Below are 15,237 nucleotides of genomic sequence, written 5' to 3'. Positions count from 1 at the left end.
CTTTAATCCCAGCACTCGGGAGGCAGAGGCAGGCGGATTTCTGAGTTCGAGGCCAGCCTGGTCTACAGAGTGGGTTCCAGGACAGCCAGGGCTATACAGAGAAACCTGTCTCCAAAAAAAAAAAAAAAAAAAAAAATGCTGAGACGTAGGGAGGTGGCCACTAAGTTGTGCAGCCTAAGTAAGTGGCAAAGTTAGGATTAGTATCCTATACCCTGCATTCCAGACATCTATCTGCTGAGCTCTGGGCCTCTTTAATGGATGGATGGATGAATGGCAGGTAGATGGATAAGTGGGTGGGTGGGTGGATGGATGGATGGATACATTTTCCTGCCTGTGGAGGAGTTGAAGGTAGGACCTGTCCTACCATAAGCCTCTTGATCACTGAGGGGCCCTTTGGAGTAGTTTTGCCCTAGACAGTATAAGCTTCTTTCAGACCTAGTCCTTCAGTCTTCCAAGAGGGTCCGCTAGGCACAAACCTAGCATGAACAATGTGAAGAAATCTAGTCTTCACAGATACCACAGGCTGGGAGAAACCAAATGGTTGCCTCCAGACCAGGAATAGTGAGCTTCTTGCTAAGGACACTAGGGGAGCTCTTGGGAAGACTTCAGGGAGCAGCGGGAAGGGGGAGAAGAGGAGGACAGAAGAGGGCCAGGGATGAGGAGGAGGGAAGGAAGGGTGTGAGGTAGTCTTGAGTTATCTAAGAAGTGGTGTCGGGGTGGAACAAGGTGTGTTCAGCCCGGGGAGTGACGATGGGGAAGCAGGGTATTGGGAGGCTGGTGAGGACAGGAAGGATAGCACCATAGGTTTGCAAGCAGACGAGCTTGGCCAGAAGGAGGTCTGGAAGAGGAGGGAAGACAAGGTAGGCCCTGATGGAAGTGGGCCAGGGAACAGAAATGCCAGACTCAGCACTTTATCTTCTCGAGACACAGTCAGTTGAACACAGAAGGACAGCACGGAGAACTAGAATATTGGCTGGAGGATTAGTCATCTGAAAAGATGCCCCCAGCTGTGGTAGCACTGCCCCATTCTTGCATGTCTACTCTGCCAAGGGTTAGGCTCCAAAGCCAAACACACTTCCAGGTGCCAATTAAAGTCTCTTATCTCTGAGTCTTGGCAGAGTCCTCACCAAATCCCTTCTGAGGTCCCCAAGTGGCCCCAGGCCCTTAGCTCAGCCCAGGCCTGTCTGCCCTCCTGCTGGGTGCCTGACACTCTTGAGTACAATGCTAATTATGCCTTTAGCGCAGGCCTATTATTCTCTGAAAGTTAACAGAGCATACTTGTCCCAGACCCAGCTGTCCTGACCTGTTCGTCCTTGCTTACGTCTAACCTATTAAGGAGCCGGCTGGGTTTTGTCACTCCAGGGACAGCCCTCAGTCCAGCTTCTGCAGTGTGGTTTCTGCGACCTTATCTTCTCCGTCACAGAAAGGCCACACCCCTGACTAGGATCCAGAGGATCCAGGTAGCTATGGACTCCTGTGAATTCTTTTATTTATTTATTTGTTTGTTTGTTTGTTTGTTTATTGAGACAGGCTCTCTCTCTATGTAGCCCTGGCTGTCCTGGAGATTGAAGTGTAGACCAGGCTGGCCTCGAACTCACAGAGATCCACCTGCCTCTACCCTCTGAGTGCTGGAATTAAAAGCATGCCCCACCATGCCCAGCTTTATGGGCTATTTGTTTTGTTTTGTTGGTTTTTTGAGACAGGGTTTCCTCTGTGTAGCCCTGGCTGTCTTGGAACTTACTCAGTTGTCCAGGCTGGCCTCAAACTCAGAAATTTACCTGCCTCTGTCTCCTGAGTGCTAGAACTAAAAGGGTGTGCCACCACTGCCTGGCATTTTACGTCCATTCTTTTTTGTTTGTTTTTTGTTTTGGTTTGTTGTTGTTTTTGTTTTTTTTAAAGATACACACACACTGTAGCTGTCTTCAAACATACCAAAAGAGGGCATCAGATCCCATTACAGATGGTTGTAAGCCACCATGTGGTGCTGAGAATTGAACTCAGGACCTCTGGAAGAGCAGTCAGTGCTCTTAACCGCTGAGCCATCTCTCCAGCCCCTTATATTCATTCTTAAATGCATCCAGAGAATATTGATACATGGGAGAGACTAGTTTAAACAGCATGTATTGGTTTTGCTTACACACACACACACACGCTCAATGGCAGAAGAATGGCTCAGCATGTGACAACTTCTGTCCCTCAGGGTCCTTGCCGGTCACTTTTGCACCGTCCTCTCAGAGGCTAAGATGGATTATGACCCCTACCATTGGAAGAACAGACTTGCAAGTGTTGACATAAGCTGACTACAACGAATCTCTAAGAGGCTTCTTCCTGCTGGGTACCAGGGAAGGTGGCTGGATCGGCCCACCAGATTATCTCCAGGCCCTATCTCTAAGTGAGGTCCTCGAGGTGTCCGGGAGCCACTTCCTCTGTAACAAACGGGCGAGGCTCCTCAGGTTTAAGATACCAGAAGTCTTCAGGTCATCGCTCTATTGACAGCCACCTCCCCGCCATCTCTAGTGATTAAATCTATTTGTCTGGTGTTGTGAAAGGGCTACTCCTGAGGAGTAGCCTCTGAGCTATGCATGGTGACGAAGGGGAGGAGGAGGGAGATGCAGGAAAGGAGGAGGGGGCTCACAGAAGGTGTGCCTTGGCTAGCGCTCTTGCAACTCTAGACAGCAGCATAGCTACCCCCAGGAAGCTCGCTCCATAAGAGGAAAGGACAGTTTCGCAAGTGAGGCTGGACCTGGGGAGCTGCCCGTTGGGCCCTGGCACGGCACTGGGCCTGTTAGGAAATCAGGGAGACATTGTGTCTCCCGGGCAGGCGCCACTTCTCACTTGCCCCGGTCGTGCTCACTTCAGGCGCTGGCTCCAGAGCCAGGCTGGCAGCTGGGCCGGTGGCTGGGTGCCCTCTTGCCACAGGCCTGGTGCCCAGGAAGCTACAGCTACAGCTTGGAAAGTGTCCCTCTTTTGGGTCCCATGGTAAGGCCAGGGGGCTATGAGGGGCCATTTGAGCAGGAGGTCAGCCGCGTACTAGTTACGAAGAATTCCAGACTGTTTCCTCCAGAGGTTGAGCGTCAACGCCCTCTTGTCCTTTCCTGTCAAGTAGGGATTCCTCTACACACACACACACACACACACAAAAGAAAGCCCCACCCAAGATGCCCAGCTCCCACCCCGACTTGAAGGGGAAGGTCTGCCTCTGGTTCTGTAAGTAGCTTAGAGCCGGGAAGGTGCACAGAGCTGATGTTTTAATATTGCATATTTGAACCGGCAAGGGGGTCTGGGGTAGGAAGGAGGGTGTTTGCTATCTTGGGGGCTGCTCAATCAAACAAGATGTTTCTTAGCGGAGACAACAGCCATGGGAATGGGTCCAAGGGCAATAATGAAGTGTGTCTAGTCCAGATGGGTGCACAAGAGATGACAGCAGAAAAGCCATGAGGCTGTGAATAAGGATAGGCACAGTACAGCCCCTGCTCCCTTGGGGATGAAGCCTGTGAACAAGGCATGCCTTTCTGAGGAACTGTCCCATTTTGAAGGCTGTGGGAATACAGCCAGCATAGAACAGTGTGAAGTCCCTTGAAGGTCACCGGAGTGAACTGTGAGAGCTCACACCGTGCACACCAAGAGCACACCTAGCCTCGCAGTGTCCCCCCTGCACCATGGCCCATTTCCAATCAGCCGTCTACCCAAGTCATGCAGACTCGCCCTCCGCCTAAGATGTTCCTGGGAGGCAGAGGACTGGCCTGCTTGACTCCTCAAGGTCTTCTTCCGACCCAGCAGTCCCTCTTTCTACAGTCGAGTTGCTATGGGAACTATAACCTTGAATTTCCTGGCTCTGAGGCTGTGAAAATCACAACCTGAACCTTCCGTTGAAGTGGGTTTTTCGATTAATTTCCTGTTTGATTGTTTACTTTAGAGAGCGGAAAATGCCTTTGCAGCAGCTAGGTCCCTTTACCCAGAGGCTGTCACACCCTCCCTGCAAGGTCAAGTCCAGGCCTTGGGTGGGTGGAGGGACTGGGGGGGCAGGGGAGAGCAAGGGCCAGGGCAGGGAGGAGGCCCAGCTAGTGGCAAAAGGCAGCCCGACCCCCTATGCTGCCCTGTTTTTCTCCTTGTTCTTCCCAGGGCCCCAGCATGGTGAGACAGACCTAGGAGTTCCCACTCTGGCCCTAGCTGAGGAGCCTGGCCACCCACCCAGAGCCCCAAGCCTGGCCCCCAGCCAGCCTTAACCCTCCCTGACTCAGAGAACTATTCGGTTCTGAGTCAGACACAGGCCACAGTTACTCCATTCCTTCAGAGGGTAATGTGAGGGGTGATCGCCAGGAAGGGCCCCTGTGCATGGCTCCCCAAGCCCAGCTGCCCCACAGGCATCTGGGAGAATGTCTGCCTTGGTGTCTTTTATTTGTTGCGGCAGAGAGCAGTATGTGATATGTCAGCTGCTGTGACTGCGTCGCAATCTCTCTCTCTCTCTCTCTCTCTCTCTCTCTCTCTCTCTCTTGTGTGGGGAGGGGGCAAGGGGAAGGGTTGGCAGGCAGGCTCAGGTGAGGCCCAAGTTCCCTCCCCTTTGACGAGAAGCACCCTGTGATATGGCATTGGCAACCCAGGCCTTCCTCCCTGTCTGCATATTCACCCTCAGAGAGAGGCAGGAGCCTGCGCCTGCCTCATTAGTGGAGATGCTGACCCCAGGGCAGAAGTGGGATTGCCTTGTCTTCTCGGACCTGGGAAGTAAACTCTCCAAAGCAGGGCAGTTTGAAGAATCGCTGTTACGAATAGTTTCCAAATGGCAGGTAAAACCTGAGAGTATCCCAAGCAAACCAGGTAAGCAGCCACTCACCCTTCCCAGGCCTGACTCTGTACAGCTCACTGGGTAGCAGTAGCTAAACCACATTGACTTTGAAGCCAGATAAGATCTAGGTTCAAATCCCGCTTTACCCACTGTTGCGTTCTCTGGGGGGAAGTTATTTTGTTTCTCCCCTGTTTCCCCTAGCATGAGAAATCATTATAGTGTCTAACAGGGGGAGGGGGGCCTGATGGGGAGGGGGGTTTGAAAATGGACACAAAGCTCACTTAAAACAAGCACCGAAAATATAATTCAGGTAACCGATCAGATGCCCAAAGGTGCTGTCCAGCATTCAGGAGCCTCCTCTGGGGGCAGGGGTGTGTGTGTGTGTGTGTGTGTGTGTGTGTGGGTGGGTGAGGGGGCTACCTCCAGTCTCTCCTCTCCTTAAAGCAAGATGGGTAGATGCTTCGGTAACTCAAACCCGAAAAGACAAGCAGCTCCTAGAAAGGACTAGGATAGGCTCTACAGGCAAAGCTAGGAGGCTCTGACTGCAGACTTAGTTGACCCCAAGGTCCTGGGAATCTATAGCTGCTGATTGTGAGCAGAACTCCTTTTTATTCGGGCCACTGACCAGAGCTTGGCTCCCCAGAGGAGCCACTCACCGGGGCTGTGGCCCCTGGCTCTGGTGTCTACAGAAGGATTCGGTGTCTGCTGAGGGCCTCAGATGATATTTCCAGTCCCTGGGGCCAGCTGTGGGTGAAGCACTACCCCCATGTGACATTTAGTGAGGTCACTTTGTAGTGGAGGTTTGCAAGCTCTGCAAGAAGGAAATCAGCCCTCACCACGGAGCGGGTGCCTGGTCCGTGGCTAGGGTAAGCTGCTCACCTCCATTACAGGGCTAGCAGCCAGCCCTTGGGCACAGGCTCAGACCGAATGCTAGGGCTGAAACATGCACTTCCTTGACATCTGACCCTGGCCAAGTTACCAAGACTCCCCCGTTAGGCTAGTAAACAAGTGACATTAGGGAAAATTCCCCTCTTTGGGGTATCCAAGATGCAGGCTGCACAGACATTATCTTAGACAATGCTAAGAAATTAACATGTGAACACGCCGAACCCCATAGCTTTACCCCCAGTGTGGACAGCATGAGCGGCTACATAAGCACCTCACAGCCCCTGCATCCAGCTCAGAGGGAGAGAGCCTTTCTCTTACCCTAGGCTGATCTGTGTGCCCAATCCCCCTTGCTCCTAACTTTGCCCAATCTGGTTCAATCTGAAACTTTTAAACCGGTTACAGATCCCCCTGCCTCCACACACATTCCTGTCAAACCAATGCTGCCCTTTTTCTTTTGATGTCTTCTCTCCCATAGGCAAGGTCTGAAGAAAAACCAGAGCGGGGGAGGGGCAATTGGAGAGAGAGAGAAGGAGGAAGAAACAGATATTGGAGAGGCCCCCAAGTAAAAGCAAGCAGGAGTATATTCTTTCTCTGTGTACCTTGGGCTTACTTCACATTCTCCAGGCCCTGGTCTCTAGCCTCTGCCTGACTCTATCACGCACTGATGTCATCATGACAAAGGTCACTCTTTCCTAATCACTAAAGCCACTGTGGTCATTGCTCATCTTACTTGACCTCTCCAAGCATTTGACCTGCTGGCCTTCTACTTCCTGGAAACCTTACCTTCCATGACGCTACTTCCTCTAGCTCCACTTAGATCTCTGACTCTCCTCCCCTTCCTCCCCTGGGACTCATCCTCTCTTATCCCAGGTCAGACCTTCTCTTCTCATTCTGTGTATTCTCCAGGTCACCTGATTCACACCGATGGCCTTGACTGCCCTGGGTACTGAGCCAGGTAGCCACTTTCCCACCGAACTCTCTCACTCCCGCCTTCCCATACTGTTGGTGGCTTTGCCACCTATGCCTCTGATTAAGCTTCAAGCAGGCTTCCTCGTTCTAGTTTATTCTCCACTCTTTGAAAGAAAGGATCTTTCTTAAATGTAAATATCACCTGCTAGTCTCCCATTTAAAATCTTTCAGGGGAGCTGGGCAGTGATGGCACACACCTTTAATCCCAGCACTTGAGAGGCAAAGGCAGGCAGATTTCTGAGTTCGAGGCCAGCCTGGTCTACAGAGTGAGTTCCAGGACAGTCAGGGCTACACAGAGAAACGTTGCCAAAAAAAAAAAAAAAAATCTTTCAGGGGCTCTCCAGAATCTTGAGATTAAACACAAAACAAAACAAACAAAACAAAACAAAACAAAACAAAACAAAAACAAAACCCAGTGTTGAGCAGCACAGCATCTAAATCCAGTTGGAATTTGTCCCTAGCCTTGTTTGCTATGCTATGTTCCCCTGCCCCTAGCCTGTGTACTTCAGGTATCTTGGCACACTGTTGGCATACTGGCCAGTGCACTGGTGAACTCTGCTTGCTCTCATTGCCTTAGCCTTCAGACATTCTTTTTTGCCAAAGGCCTGGAATATTCTCCACTACCACCACTATTCTCCCTCTACTCTAACCCCATATGCCATAAGTCTCTCTAGTCTTCCCTACTAAGTTAGAAGTCTTACCATGATTTTGTGTCTACATTGTGCTTACCATATAGGGCATTCCTTAAATATTGGGGTATCAGTGGATGCATACTTGTGTGGATGGATGGATGAATTGATGAATGGATGGGCGGATGGGTCAATGTGTAGATAGAAGGGAGAGCGAATGGGTAAGTGGATGAATGAATAAGCAGATGGATGAGAGCACACAGATGAATACGGTTGTCACCAGCGAAATCAAAGAACAGGCAAAATCAATGCCGTGTTGTAAAAGCCCAGGCTGGCTTTTACAGCTACCAGTCAGCAGAATTAAGAATTATGAGTTCCAGCGATCAGACTAAAAATTAGCTAGTCCAGGAGAAATGAACAGTGCTCTGTAAGTCAGAGGATGCTGACCCAGGACTCTGAGCTTTGTCTAACTCTGCTCAGACTCTCTGTCTGCCTTCTGCAAGCCACTTAACTACTGTGGCTCAGTCTCTCTGTCTATTAAGTAGAGATAATAATGCCTGTGGCCTTTGCCTGTCTCCACAAGAGTGTCACGAGGGTACAAAGTGTGTTGGGATCTGCAGGGAAGATATATGTTTATAAAGATATAAGTGTAATCATAATAATAACACCTTGCATGCGCTCGGCTTGGGCTTTGTGCTTTTCAAACGTTCTTGCCTATATATTATCTCAGTTGACTCTCAAAACAGGGAGGCAGATATTATCCCCATTCCCGGATAAGGAAACTGAGGTGCAGCGTCATTAAGTGGCATGCCCTGGGTGACTCTTGGTCAGTGGCAGATCCTGATTGTCAGCCTGCTGCACATTTTTGATGATAGCCTTTTCTTGGATAGATTATCTGCCTCCCTGAACAGAGAGAAGCAGGCATAATTGACCCCTCTTCTGGATGACTCAAGGTCATTACCGTGAGTATCAGTTCCTGTGTTGTCTTTTAGACTTGGCTGTGATGAAGGCCCAGAGCCAGCAGAGGCATAGGATAGACAGGCTCTGACGACTGTGGAGTCCCCAGTCCAACAACCTGTGATCCTAGGACCACGTGCTAGAGCTGTGCCCTATCTCTCACTCTCTCTTCTTTCTTTCCACTGTCAGTGTCTGCGCCCATCTCTGAGATGTCCACCCCCCTCCAGTTCTTTAATCTCCTTTTTGATCTTTCTGGCCTTCAGCTTCTTCCATGCTTTGACATTTATCTTTCTAGGTCTTGGCCCTTCCATATATAATCCAGCCAATCAAAACATTCTGATGGGCTCTGGTCTCCAACAAGGTATCAAGAGTCATATTCTATAGACTTCTTTATCCTCTACCTGCCTTGCTTCCTCCAGCCTCCCCAGAACCTGTGCTACTAACAACAGAGTCAGAGAGAGCTCTGGCTGTAGTGTGTGAGGCAGCTGGGTCTGTTCTCCAAGACTGCAGAGTGTGCCTGTGGAGAGCCGCGGTGGTCAGGAAGGGTGGCCAGCATGGCCTCAGGTTGACACCCTCCCCAGTGAGACACAAAGCTGTGGTGGTCTCCTTGATCATCCCAATCAGCACATCCAGGCAGCCCCACTGTCTCCTTCCCTCCGCACCTTCTTTCTCTCCCTGCTGGGTGGCATCCCAAAAGCCAGCCTGGTTCCATACTGGGCACGCCTTGGGCAGCTTGCCCATACTCCATGGCCCTTCCCAGGGGGGACTCGGGGATGCTCTTTCTCTAGTTGCTGTCAGGCCTCCCACAGCCTGGCTGGAGCACCTCAGCTTCTTCTCCCTGAGGGAGGATGTGAAGGGTGTGCCCACAACAAGGCTCCGGCAGAGACAATAGCCCAGGAATGCGTTCGCTTCCTAACAAACACTGTGTGGGCTCGCACAATTGCCTTGGATTCTCGTCCAAGAAACACATTTCACAGTGCAAGGGTGCGGGTGGCTTGCCTGCCCCAGCCCGCCCACATCTCTCTCTATGCCAAAGACTTGGATGAGGGGTGGCCTCTTCCCCACCCAGACCTTCACCCGAACGTAGGCCATGCTTGGTGCAGCCCTTCTTAAGAGAAGAGACTCAGAAGGACAGTCTAGTCTTCCAGAGGTTTTTGCTCTGGTCACTCTTTTATTTATTTATTTATTTATTTATTTATTTATTTACTTACTTACTTACTTATATATAGCCAGTTATTTTTGTTGTAGTAAAATATACGTACTATAATACTTTACCATTTTAAATATACTTTTACAGTATTAAGGCCATTCATGTTGCTTTATGATCAACCCTACCGCTACAGAGACTTTCTATATTTCCCCAATTGAAAAACCTGTCTCCACCGACTAACTCCCACCCCACCCCGCAGTTCCCATCAGCTACCATCTGCTTTCTGTCTCTATGAATGTGTCTGTCCTCAGAACCTCATGTAAGTAGACTCAGGCTGTGTTTGTTCTTTTGTGCCTGGCTCCTCTCAGCAGTGCATGAAGGGTCACTGAAGTAAAGACACATCATGACTCCTGAATATTAGTCAGCCCCAGTAGATGGGTCATTCATTTATCCTTTGCCTCCAATGAGGGGCATCTGGGTTGCTCTGCCTTTGATTACTGCCAATCATATGGCCCTGAAGAAGTATGCGAGTGTTATGTCTGTTCAAGTGGCCACTCCCTTTTGGAGACCAATCTTTGAGTTCAAACAACTGTCTCTCCTGAAAAATCCCAAGTAGAGCACGCATGAATGAGAAAATGGCTTGGCCCCTCGACATACAAAAGGGTTCTCTTAACCCAGCTGTCCTTTTGGGAACCTAGACTCGGAGAAATGGGACACAGAACAGGCAATTTGAGTCAAGATGGGAGAATGGAAAGGTTCTGTACTTGGAAGGATGTCTGGGAAATCCACAAAGGGAAAGTCCAGTAGCAGATACTAGGGAGCCACGGATGGGTCTCGGTAACCTGGGAGGATACACACAAAGGGGTTCCAGGGAGGGATCCCTCAATGAAGGAGGCAGATGAGCCTCGTGCTAGCTCATGAAGCAGAGGTGGGAGACTTCCCGACTGTCCACAGAGCGGACAAGGTACACAGCAGTCAGAGGAGGAGGTCGAAGGAACTATTCTACAGTCAGTGCTAAAGGGTTCTAGGGGTCCATGTTCCACAGAGAGGGCTGAGTCTGTATGTGTAGGGTGAGCAGATCAGAGTCCAATGCCAGGCATCTTCTTCCTTGTTGTTTGAGGCAAGTTCTTCAAGTGAACCCTGGGCTCAGTAATTAGGCTAGACCAGTAGGCCCTTGAACCCCAGTGATCCCCCTGCCTCTGCCTCCCCAAGGCTGAGATTACAAGTGTGCCCCCTGACACTTGAGATTTTTACACAATTCCTGGAGATCCAACTCGGGTCCCCCTGCTTGCCAGACAAGCACTTTACCAACTGAGCCATCTCCCCAGCCTTTCCTTCCTGTCCTCTCCCTACGCAGCACCATTGAAGACAGGAGAATGAAAGGCACAGCCCTCAGGAGCTTCCTTGAGAAAGCCTAGCAGGCCTGCGCAACAGGGCCTATCGCACGATGTGATTTTTGGCTTAGCCCAGACTTTCCCAACAGCCAAGTTTGAGATAAGGTTGGAGGAGGGAACCTTCCCCCAGCTCTACTTGGGAGTCCTGAGCTGTCTTCCCTGTCCCAAGTGAGGGATTCAGGCCCTGCAGGGCAGGCATGGTAGTACTCGCCTATGGGGAGCCTGGGATAGTACAGGGGCGTGGGGAAAGAGCAGAGGAATAAAGGAAGGAAGATGGACAGACAGAGGAGCCTCATCCTGTCAGAGAAGGCCAAAGGAAGATAAGCAGGCATTGGATGGCTTAAGTAGGGAGGAGTTGTTGGCTTGGGGTGTCAAGGCACTCTGCCATAGGCCTCAGAGCTGCTTGATGCTTTCCCTGCGTCATTACCAGAAGTGGTAAAGCACATGCCACAGCAGCCATTGCTTCTCAGGTCCTAGGTCTTTGAGGAGCTTCCCATAATATTGCTTCATTTGTCAGAAACCAGGTAGACCCTTGTGGGGAGATACTACAGGCCCAAAGGCTGATCTCTGGACCAACATGACCAGCACAGGCCAGCATGTGCTATGGGAAAGCTGCCATAACTCTCCCACTCCCTGCCCCAGACACCCCATCTTCTGCCTGCCTTGTAATTTCTGTAGCATTTTATTTATTTATTGGAATGTCTACAACATGCCTTGTGGGTTCTGTTTGTTTTGAGGTAGACTCTCACTATGGAGCCCAAACTGGCCTTAAATACAACATCCCCCTGCCACAGGAAGTCCTGATATTACAGGTGTGCGCCACCATTCCCAGCCAGCCATTTTTGATGTAAGGATTCTCTCCTGCAAACTGTCCCCCACCCCCAAGAAGGGCTGTGGGGGAGGGGTTGGGGGGACCCGAGGGAAAGACACAGCAGGAGTTCCAGAGCTGTGCAGAGCTCACCTTATTGGAGCCTAGCCTCCATCTGCCCTGTGGAGTAAGTGGAAGCAGACATACCTTTCCCTCCAGCTTCCCCCAGCAGGGTCACCCTGCCCGGCTTTGGGATCCGCCACCAGAGTGGGCTAGATGGCATGATGGCCTGCTTCAGGGTGAGATGCCCCCCCCCCCAACACTTCCCAGAATGTGTTTCCTAATCTTCAACCTGGTTTCCCGAGTCACCCAGATGAGAGACCTGGGTGTGGCTCTTAGAGCACCCCGGGGACACCCCCAGGACACCCCCAGGGGAAGTATCCTGAGCTCTTCTCAGGAATTGACAACCCTGGGATAAGTAAGAGTCAAGAGGAAGCCAGAACCAGACACCACTGGAGGGAAGACACAGCTGTGTGCTACACAGTCTGCTGTGCAGACATAGCAGGAGGTGTCCACGCTACTATCTTTCTTTCACTCTAATAGAATGAAGTTGATAATGGGTATGTTGTGTAAAGTGTGCAGGTACATGCTCAGAAGAAAGTTCTTGCCGAGCAGTGGTGGCGCACGCCTTTAATCCCAGCCCTTGGGAGGCAGAGGCAGGCGGATTTCTGAGTTCGAGGCCAGCCTGGTCTATAGAGTGAGTTCTAGGACAGCCAGAGCTACACAGAGAAACCCTGTCTCGAATAAACCAAAAAAGAAAAAAAGAAAAAGAAGGAGAAAGTCCTGCAAGTAACACTGACTGGGTCAGAGGCTTTGAAGCTGGTAATTATCACAATGTTGTCCTAGAGCAATGGGTCTCAACCTTCCTAATGCTGTGGCCCTTTAACACAGTTCCTCATGCTGTGGTGAGCCCCCAACCATAAAATTATTTTCATCGCTACTTCGTAACTGTCATTTTTGCTACTTTTGTGAATTGTGATGTAAGGATCTGATATTCGAGATATCTGATATCTGATAGGTGAGATATCTGATGCGATCTCTGTCGTTTGCCAAGAGGGTTGAGAATCTCTGCCCTAGACGGCACCGGCGCAAGCTATGTGTTTGCAGAAACATCCGTTGAATTCTGTGCCGTGTCCTTTCTGTCGAGAGAGGTATGTGAGATGGTGCCACTTACACCCTCCTCTGTTACCTTCCAAGGCAATAGATATGTATATATCGCTCTGCTCTGAAGGCAGTGGCCCCTCAGCTTGGCCCTTCACTTACCTCCTGTAGACACTGCCAGCTTGACAGGCTACCTTCCTGCCTCCCAAATTCTCTTTCTAGCAAAATTTTTTTATTATTATTATTAAGCCAGGGGCTGAGGACAAAGGTGGACAAATCAGGCCCTGGTCTTATAAAACTTCATTTGTGATGGAGGGAGAGGACAACAAGCACACAAGAAGGGAGAGATGTCAGGGGCCCTAGAGAGATGTCAGTGGACCATGAGTAGGCGCATCAGTGACACATTGCTGGGGGGAGACCTAGCTGAAGAGTCGTGGGGGGGGCCTCCATAGGGTGAGATCTGTGGTTATGGGGTGGCCTAGAATCTCCAGGGACAGAAATACAAAGGTCAGAACTAGAACTGTGATATGTGTGAGACATGCAGTTATATACCGAAAATGCTGACTGCGAGCCAAATGTAGCATTATAATCTCAGCACTGGGAAGGCTGGATAAGAGGATGGCTAGTTTGAGACCAGGCTGCACCTTGTATGAAACTATGTCTCAAATGGGGGGTAAAAAATCAAGCAAAACATTGGTGGTACACACTTCTAATCCTAAAACTTAGACAGTAGAGACAGGGGCACCAGGAATTCAAGGTCATCTTCAGTTACATAGCAAATTCAAGGCCAGCTTGGGCTACATGAGACCTCTGTCTCAGACAAAGAAAAAAAAAGTGAATCTCACATTAGATGAGTTATGTCTCAATTTCTAAAGAGAGAGATTGGGAAGACAGGGTAGATAGGTGGAGGAAACCTTGGTGGGATGTGGGCAAGGCAGCCTGGTCATGCCTTAGTTAATAGGCACTCATTAGAACAGAGGAGTCATAGCTGGCTTTGGGCTTACAGTGTTGCACCTGTGGAGAACCATGTGTGATGGGTCAGCTCTTTCCCACAGGCAGATCTTGACCCCTGACCCAGTGAAGATGTTGGTCACCAATAGCATCAAAGCTGGGACACGAATGAGCAGAACAGCGGTCCTTCTGAAGGGTCTAGCAGCCGTTGAGTGTACAGCCTGACTGTTTTCTTCTCTGCCCTCTCTTCCACAGCTCTTGCAGTCACAGGATGTGAAGGAAGACGCAGTCCTCTGCTGTTCTATGGAGGTGAGCGGTGGGCTCAGATGGCCTGATGTCCAGACTCAGTGCCCTCAGGCCTTACAGTTGAGGGAAACCAAAGTCGTTGGGGCAGCCACTGGTCCTGGGAGCTGTCAGTGGAGAGATGTCAGTGGAGCATGGGTAGGAGCATCCATGACACATTGCTAGGGAGAGACCTATCTAAAGCATTGTGTGTGTGCGGGGCCTCCATAGGGCGAGATGGTGAGCCAGGCATGTAGAGGATTGTTCTCTAGGGGAATCATTATAGGCTGGCACTGTCCACTTCTCAGTCTGAAGGCCTCCTGCTGTTTAGATCAGGTGTGCCATACAAATGACTCAAGAGCTTACAAGTGACCTGCTGCCCTAAAGAGCTCCCTTCATTTCCATGATATGCAATTGGGAGAAGGCGCCAAATACTTGGCTGAGTGAGTCTCCTACATTGGCCCTCGGGAGGCACTACTCCTGATCTCAAGGTGTAGCCACTGAACACTGAGGCTTCTTCTGGAATCTTCCTTCCAAGGCTGGCTGGGTTCTTGGGACAGATCCTTGCCCTCTACAAATAGACCAGAATCACTCAGGATAGCACACAGAGAGAAGCCCTTCTGGCATGGGGACCCAGCCTATCTATGCAAGTGAGCTTACTGTACGCTCAGGTGGCAAAGGCCACATCCCAGGAGCTCTTAGTCCCAAGAACCTGCGCAGGAGTCTTGGTTGGATGAGATGCCATCAGGTTTGTTTGCTGGGGTTCAGCTGGGCTGCTGCATGGCACTTGCAGAGCTTAGAGGGAAAGACAAGTCAGGGTCTGGTCCTTCAGATAGCTTCAAGGCTGGCACAAGCTCAGGGGCTGAGGAATGTATAAGGGAAATGTGCATATATCCCTGGAAATCAGGAGAGGGAGGTCAGAGTGGCTCACGGATGTCTGAGAGGGGCATTATGGGAAAGGTGGAGTCTAGAAAAGCAGGTAGGACAAGCCAGGGTGCAGTGGCAAGAAGCATTCAGTTATATAGGGTCCTGCAGGGGTTGTTAGCCAGAAGCCCAGAAAGATTAGAGTTTCTCCTGGCCAGCATTTTTTCCTCTAAAGATTGCCTTCAATCTCTAGCCAGGTGTGGTGGCGCATGCCTTTAATCCCAGCACTTGGGAGGCAGAGGTAGGTGGATTTCTGAGTTCAAGGCCGGCCTGGTCTACAGAGTGAGTTCCAGGACAGCCAGGGCTACACAGAGAAACCCTGTCTCAAAAAAACAAAAAAA

At 50.5% G+C, this 15,237-nt stretch overlaps 1 protein-coding gene across 8 annotated transcripts in view; it reads left to right on the top strand.

Moving 5' to 3' along the window:
- Ctif (cap binding complex dependent translation initiation factor) overlaps positions 1-15,237 on the top strand; it is a 267,920-nt gene that overhangs the window by 251,498 nt on the left and 1,185 nt on the right. For all 8 annotated transcript variants that reach the window (XM_029472081.1, XM_029472083.1, XM_029472082.1 and 5 more), the window contains one exon: positions 13,946-13,999. In XM_029472081.1, the coding sequence (XP_029327941.1) occupies positions 13,946-13,999 (54 nt within the window). The remainder of the gene's footprint in view (positions 1-13,945; positions 14,000-15,237) is intronic.

Source organism: Mus caroli, chromosome 18 (genome assembly GCF_900094665.2).
Source record: "Mus caroli chromosome 18, CAROLI_EIJ_v1.1, whole genome shotgun sequence".
In the NCBI taxonomy this organism is placed as follows: Eukaryota; Metazoa; Chordata; class Mammalia; order Rodentia; family Muridae; genus Mus; species Mus caroli.
This window is presented reverse-complemented; position numbering and strand designations above follow the sequence as displayed.